The sequence below is a fragment of the Zootoca vivipara genome, chromosome 8 (genome assembly GCF_963506605.1).
Source record: "Zootoca vivipara chromosome 8, rZooViv1.1, whole genome shotgun sequence".
In the NCBI taxonomy this organism is placed as follows: domain Eukaryota; kingdom Metazoa; phylum Chordata; class Lepidosauria; order Squamata; family Lacertidae; genus Zootoca; species Zootoca vivipara.
In genome coordinates, this window is record NC_083283.1 from 59,601,729 (window position 1) to 59,609,187 (window position 7,459).

General features: G+C 39.0%; 1 protein-coding gene across 5 annotated transcripts in view; it reads left to right on the top strand.

The window, feature by feature from the left end:
- Positions 1-4,097, top strand: part of KIF13A (kinesin family member 13A) — a 78,756-nt gene extending 74,659 nt beyond the window's left edge. For 4 of the 5 annotated variants that reach the window (XM_035126353.2, XM_035126355.2, XM_035126356.2 and 1 more), the window contains 2 exons: positions 399-1,464; positions 3,353-4,097. In XM_035126353.2, the coding sequence (XP_034982244.2) occupies positions 399-1,464; positions 3,353-3,636 (1,350 nt within the window). In that variant the 3' untranslated portion in view covers positions 3,637-4,097. The remainder of the gene's footprint in view (positions 1-398; positions 1,465-3,352) is intronic. The other variant, XM_035126357.2, reaches the window with a different exon arrangement.
- The last annotated feature ends 3,362 nt before the right edge of the window (positions 4,098-7,459 follow it).

Consider the following 7,459-nt stretch of genomic DNA (forward strand, 5'->3'; position numbering starts at 1 on the left):
GGTAGCAAATTGGATCCCAATCATAAGGTGCATACACACATATATAATCATCTTAATTTCCTTGATAATCAAACTCTTAGAATTAAGTGAATGGCAAGTGTTCTCAAAATAGCCAAATTCTGGCAACATTCGGCATTAGCCAAGCAGATTTTTGCTTCTTCAGCAGAACTTCCCCTTCTCTCTTCCCACTTGCAACCCCTCCCTAAAAATCTGCTCCGGAGGGTTGGTGAAACCCTCCAGAGCAGATCTTTGGGGTACACAGGGGAGTGCAGGTGAGGCAAGAGGAAAAGGAATACTCATTGCACAAGTGGGCAGGCATTTATTTATCCTTCAGTGATAACTTGTCATGCCTTTGTTTAAAATGCACACGTAGTAACTTTAAATCTTTACAATTTTAGCAGGACTCTGAGGATGACGACGAGTTGGAGGCTATTAACAAGAAGCCTTATGTGCCCGAAGAATTTGCTGACTTCAGTGTCTACAATGCTAGCTTGGAAAACAGGGAATGGTTATCCTCTAAAGGAGACTTTGTAAACTCCCGTGTTGTTGAAAAAGAAGTATCTCGTAGTCCTACCACTAGTAGTATTACTAGTGGCTACTTTTCCCACAGTGCCTCTAATGCTACTTTGTCTGATATGCTTGTTCCCTGTAGTGATAGCACAGATCAATTAGCCAATCAGATGAGGGATTTGGATTCTAATGACCATTCTGTAGCCCATCTAACTCACGATTTAAGACCTTCAAACAAGGAGACTTCAGAACCAGAAAGAGACTTGGCAAAATATAAGGTGCTCATGTCACCAGTTAAAGAAAATAGTACCTTAGCAGCAGAGATTCCAATGTATGAAAGTACTACTACCATTCCCACACAGTTACAGTGCACAGGTTTGCATTCCTCAGCTAATAAAAACACACCACATGGGATTGAATTTCCATTTCGAGAAGCAACAGTTGAACACACTTCAAATGTTTTTGAGGATCACGCATTTACAGAATTCATGGGTGCTGAAGATGGAAAGGAACTTGAATGTTCTGTAGATCCACAGTTCTGTTCCATAGGCTCTTCTAGTCAAAAGAAAAAGGTCTCAACAGCTGGAATGAATTGTGCCTCAGGTTTCTCAGATAATATTTACAACCAGGACAATCCTTTGAGGCATTTGCAATCTGCACCAGTCGGATATCAGCGGTCAAACAGTACTGAAAATCCTTCATTGTCTGTCAGAATAAAAGAGGCTTCATATTGTCAGATGTATGCAGACTCTTTCCTAGCAGATGACTTCATTGGGAAAAATCATTTAGATGTCTCTCATTGTGAAGATGCTACTTCTGAAGAACACCCTAGCTGGGTGGAAGTGGGGGAACAAGTGTATATTGGTAGTAACAAGCCAGGAATAGTAAGATATGTTGGTCCTGTTGATTTTTCATCTGGTACCTGGGTTGGAATTGAATTACATTTTCAAACAGGTAAGATATGGTCCTTTCTGTTACATATTTAGAATCCTAGATACAAGTTGTCTGGTGATATTTGTATATCCCAGTATTTTAGGACTGGAGAAGTCCAACTGGTGAAATTAGTAATGCTTGTTTACTTTTATTCATTTACACCCCACCTTTCTTCCTTCATGAAACTCAAGGCAGCACACACAGGCATTTCATTGGGGACCCTAGAGGAAGGGGTGCAAAGTGGGGTTGGGTCCAAACCCTGGGATAATCGGGCAAAAAGACTGTTGTAATCAAAGCTAGTTGATAAAGAATAGAGAAAGCTGCAGCGTATCTGCTAGGACCAAGCAGATGATTCCATCGTCATGGGTGTAGAGCGTTGATGTGCCGTGAGGAGCTGTCAAATACTATTCCAATACTGGCCCAATCTGCATGTCACAGCAAGTCCTCGTTTGTCTTAAATCATGGTTTAATTGGATGCATGTGTCTCCCCTGCCTTGTTTCAAACAGGGAATACTGTGGCTTATTGTGTTTTCAAACAAACCACAAATGTTCTAGACTCTAGTCACAAAGAAGATCCAAATTTCTTGCAAGCTCTTCTCATAAGATAATCAAATATAGCCATCTTTAATTCCAACACTTTTTCTTACAAATTTTAATGATTAAAGAAATAAATTTAATCAAGATTATCTCACTTTATGTTCTGGACCTTAATTCACCATATGAGAGGGAAACATTGCTAAACAACTGAGGCAAGAAAATAAACCATCAGCAGCAAGCCAGAAATATACCAAGTATAGGGAAGGGGGAGAAACTGCACAAAGACCTTCATGGCAGAAGAGAGGCACTTTCACAATTAAACCATGGTTCAATACAAACAGACTTACAGTGTCATGCAAATGAGGCCATTGATTGCTACTGCATAGCAGAGACTTTCAAATATATTCTGATGTATTTGCATGTCACAATACTTCTAGAATACTTGCACAACCAGGGAATTTTATTTTAGAGAAGATTCATTAGTAAAATTGACAGCTGAAGATGTTGAGAGCTCTGAACAGGACTTTTCCCACAGGTTCCTTTAGTTAAGGACAGAATAAATTTATCCATAGAATCATGCAGTGCTTAATTGTCAGCAGCAGCAGAAAAATAAGCAACTGAAAATATGCCCAGACTGCTCATGGACACTATAGGGCATTGGTTACTAAAAAGTCACAATAGACTCAGAATTGCAGAGTTGGGACCCAAGGGTCATCTAGTCCAATCCCCTGCAATGCAGGAATCCAAACTACAGCATCACTGATGGCCATCCAGCCTCTGCTTAAAATTTAAAAAATAAATGTATAGTGCACAATTGTTTATTAAATTGGTATGATACACAACAATTGATGTGACCAGGCAAAAGCAGCACCATATTTTTCTATAAATTGCTGAAGTCTCTTTCCCCATTAAGATCATAGAGGAGCTGCTGTTCAACCAATTGGCTCATGAAGGAGTTAAGTAGGAATTGCAACTTCCAGTTTTTCAGATCAAACCACTTTACATACTGCAGAAAATATGAGTGCCACAATATGTCAGTTGCATCTTATTTTGTGCCATTTCAGTGCGCCCAGATGATACAGTTGGTTGAGGCTCTTGTGTGTGTTTTCTGATCACATGCTTCATCCTGTTTGTGATGTTTTCTATGCTTCCACCATGCTTGAGGCTTACATCTGATCAACCATGAGTAACACTTACCATTAGTTCCTCTTAACCAACTGGTTAGTACAACACAGTAAAGAGTGAGCCTTTGTAAGCATTAACCATGGTGAAGGCTAGTATCAATCACTATGCTTTAATAAAGATTTAATAATTCCTCCCATGGTTTCCAACTTCTGTTAATTCTTATTGGAATTATTTGTGTTTATTTAAGGGAAACATGATGGAACTGTAAAAGGCAGAGAGTACTTCCGCTGCAAACCACGACATGGGGTATTTGTTCGTCCTGAATGTGTCACTAAAACACCAGCTCCAACAAAGATATGCAGTAGCAGTTCACGATCTCAGGTATCATCCAGCATGGACACACGGAAGAATTCAGTTCTGCAGAAGTCACCCTCTTCCAAAGCAGAGGCAGAATCCTTCTGTCAATCAGGAGATGCAGCAGCTTCTGCTTTTTCTAGAAAACAGGAGATCAGGAAGTCTTGGATTAACTGAAGCTGCAGTTTTGTTCTTGTTTTTGCACTTGCAGCACACATCACTGTGTAGACATATTTTCAAAGTATTTGTATAGTTTTTAATTTGTTACTGAATGTTTGAGTCATGGGCACAATTCTCCGGTTCTCTTGAAAAATAAGTAATATATATATATATATTGAGTGTGTATCATTTGCCTGCCTAAAGGCAAACATGACTGCACACTAAATTAAAGTCAGGCTGAAATCCTAAATTCTCTTACCTGGGAGTAAGCTCCATTGAACTCAGTAGGTTTACTTCTGAATTGAAATGTAAAGGATTGTGCTGTTTGTAAATAAAACTATGAGGTACTTGACAATTTGCTACTTAACACATTAGATCAGGGGTCCCCAAACTACGGCCCCCGGGCCAGATGCGGCCCAATCGGCCTTCCAATCCGGCCCGCGACGACCCCCGCCACCCGCTGCCGCCGCCCGCTCTCACGGCGCGCGGCGCAGCGACGATCTAAAAAATCGGCAAAAAATCGCCGAAAATCCTTTGTGCGCATGCGTATGGGCCTCTCCCGACCCGGAAGAGGTCATTTCTGGTGCACTTCCGGGTCGGGGGAGGCCCATACGCATGCGCACAAGCGATTTTCGGCGATTTTTTCCCCGCCCGTGTGCGTGTGCGCATGCGCACGGGCGCGCACTCCCCCGCCCTCCGGCCCGCTGCGCGCGCACTCCCCTACCCTCCGGCCCACCGCGCAGTCGGCGCGGCGGGCACCGGCCCGCCGCGCGGTAAGTCTGGGGACCCCTGCATTAGATCATACAAAATATTGTGTGGGAGGGCAATGGGATGTAAATATGTATCTGAGGGGAAATCTACCATATGCTGTTACTTACCAAAGAACATGTATTAGAATGATACACTTGCTGTTTATATATTGGGTTGTATTGTATATGTTTGTTTTACTTGATAGCTTGTTGCCATATTTCTACAAGTTAACACCAGGCACCACGCTGCCTTATATCCTGTGTTTATTAAGCACACTGAAGAGACTGCTATCATTTTTGTTTTCTATTTTGTCTTCCTATGGGCCTGCCACTGTGCCAATTTGACATTTATTGAAAATATTAACAATGCCTAAAGTTTATGTGTTGGGCATTTTTCATGTGCCAACCAGGCAATCTGGGTGCAGAAACAGTATTACTGCAAAGGAGAAGGTGGACAAAATTTTCAACAAATGGCTTTTTTTTTTGGGGGGAAAATGGGGAAAATACAAAGCAGCAGTAGTGGATCACAACTACAAATCATGCACTGTTTGTTACTGGCAATGACCAATCTCAGATGAAATGTTCAGAAGTGATTTAATCTGTAAAGTTCATTTTAAATTGTGGATTTGTATTATGTGTTCGAAATGTTGGGGAACTATTCCATGTATAGATACTGTCTTGAATATTTGTAAAGTAGAAAATGGTAAAAAGGAAATACAAGAATGGCCTGCTGTATTCTTTATATTTTAGAAAGAAATTGAGATAATGGGACCTTACAGACAAGTTGCTGCTGTTCTTCGATTTATATGTATAGTAAGCTAACTCCTAGTATTTTGCAATTACTGTAAAGTGTAATTTATATTATATTTCTGCTATACTGTATCTAATTGGTTGGTACAGAACATTTTTGTGTTAGAATACAGATGGTTTACTTCAGATTTTATAAATGTTTCTGCCTATTTGACTCCATTTTCTGTAATATGACTTGAACAGATATATTGCTTAATTGGTTACTATTTCATAGCTTCATATATGCTGTATTTACCTTTTATATACATACTGAAAAGATAATACAGTATTAACTGAGGTATATTCATCACTGGTATCATCAAAAGCCCCTGCCAGGTAGTAAATGTTCTTCACATCAATTATGGGAAATATATAATGCTTGATACTTTCAGTTTATGAATTGTTCAGATTATTAGTATGGCTACAATTCTGTTAGCAGTTCTTTGTTCCAACAATAAATTTAGCCATACTTTTCTATATTGGCTGCAACATCAGTGTAATGTGGAGTAAACTACTACTGTTCATTACACTAGCCATATTTGGATGTTGCATTAAACTGACCTGAGTAATTCTAACATTTTTTGTGAAAACTGATGCTCTCCTTTCCTCCTTCCATGCAGCCAGGAGGCATTTGGAAACCTTTGGTTTTGGTTAAGTGTGGTTTGTCTTGTTCAAACCTGACAAACTCTGGATAATTGGCTTATTTTAAATGTCAAATAAAGGTTTGTAAAACTGGCTTATTTAAAGAAACCAAAATTAATGATAAGCATAGTTTTTAGACAATCCAACAAGCTGTGGTTAACTGAAAGTAGAAGTGAACGTTTCTGAAGCCCTCCTAGCCATGTGTGGGGTAGAGGGAAGACTGTAGTCTTGTTCATGTCTTACTAAACTAGTTTGGATGCATTTGGATGTCAAGCATACTGTGATGAAGTCCTTTATTGCTGAAATAGATTGCTTTTTGATAAGGTAGGTATGAATACATCAGTATAAAGCACAGAAGTGCTACTGAAACACAAAAATATTTTGTAATAATCCTGTAATAAATATTCATAGAGAATACTGCAAATTATAGAATGATGACTGCTTAAGTGATCTTAGTGTTCAGGTTACTTGAGCATGTTTCTAAACCTAATTTTGGCAGAAGTCTTCAGAGTGGCATATAGTTTGTGCACACAATTCTATTTATATTATGCAGAGCTGGGACTTTGTTAAGAGCTTCAGATAAAATATTGTCAAATTACTACACTACATGAAATATTGCTTTTTGTTAATGTACCAGTTTTAATGTTTTGCACTCAACCTGTCCCATTAAGGCATACACAATAATTTGTTTCGTTGGAATAGGTAACCTACCAGTATGTAATTTTTTTAGTCTTGAGGCTGTTGGTCCATTAGGGGGCAAAGTTTAGGTGGGGAAACATGCTAACAAAAAATAGATATGACCATTTAACAATTCAAAAATAATGTCCCAAGAAATTCTAATTCAGAGTTTACAGACTTTGTGAACTTCATCCTCTTCATTTTTTTGTTTTTATGCAACAGTTGACAATTTGCAGCTATGAGACAGCAGAAGCCAAACAATGTTCCACTGTCCTTGAAACTATCGAGTCTTTTTCTTTAGCTGTGACAACAAAAATTTAAAAAATCCTTCCAGTAGCACCTTAGAGACCAACTAAGTTTGTCGACAAACTTAGTTGGTTTCTAAGGTGCTACTGGAAGGATTTTTTTTATTATTGTTTTGACTACGTCAGACCAACACTGCTACCTACCTGTAACTAGTTCTTTAGCTGTGCTTATCTAAGACTTATGCAGATTCATTTAAGCTAGATGACTTACATTTTAACTAAAATGTGGTGCCTGGTAACCTACTACCCTAAATTAGGGTTGCCATATTTCAAAAAGTAAAAACCAGGACACCCCAAGAGTTGTTGAGCTTTATTTAGGAAGATGTCAAAAGATCCAGGACTTGCCTAAGATCCAGGACAAAGCTTTTGAAATCCCATTAATGGAACATATGGGACAGCCCTAACTAAAAATAATTTTTAAAAAATCCTTCCAGTAGCACCTTAGAGACCAACTAAGTTTGTCATAGGTATGAGCTGTCTATAAGGTGCTACTGGAAGGAATTTTTTTTATTTTTTGTTTCGACTACGTCAGACCAACACGGCTACCTACCTGTAACTAGCCCTAACTAAATGTACAATCTTTTTTACATACCAGTATGTAATTCAGTTTTTCATAAAGCATTCATGTAATTCTGCACCCAAAGTGCTTGGCTATTCAGAAACTTCAGATCCTATAGC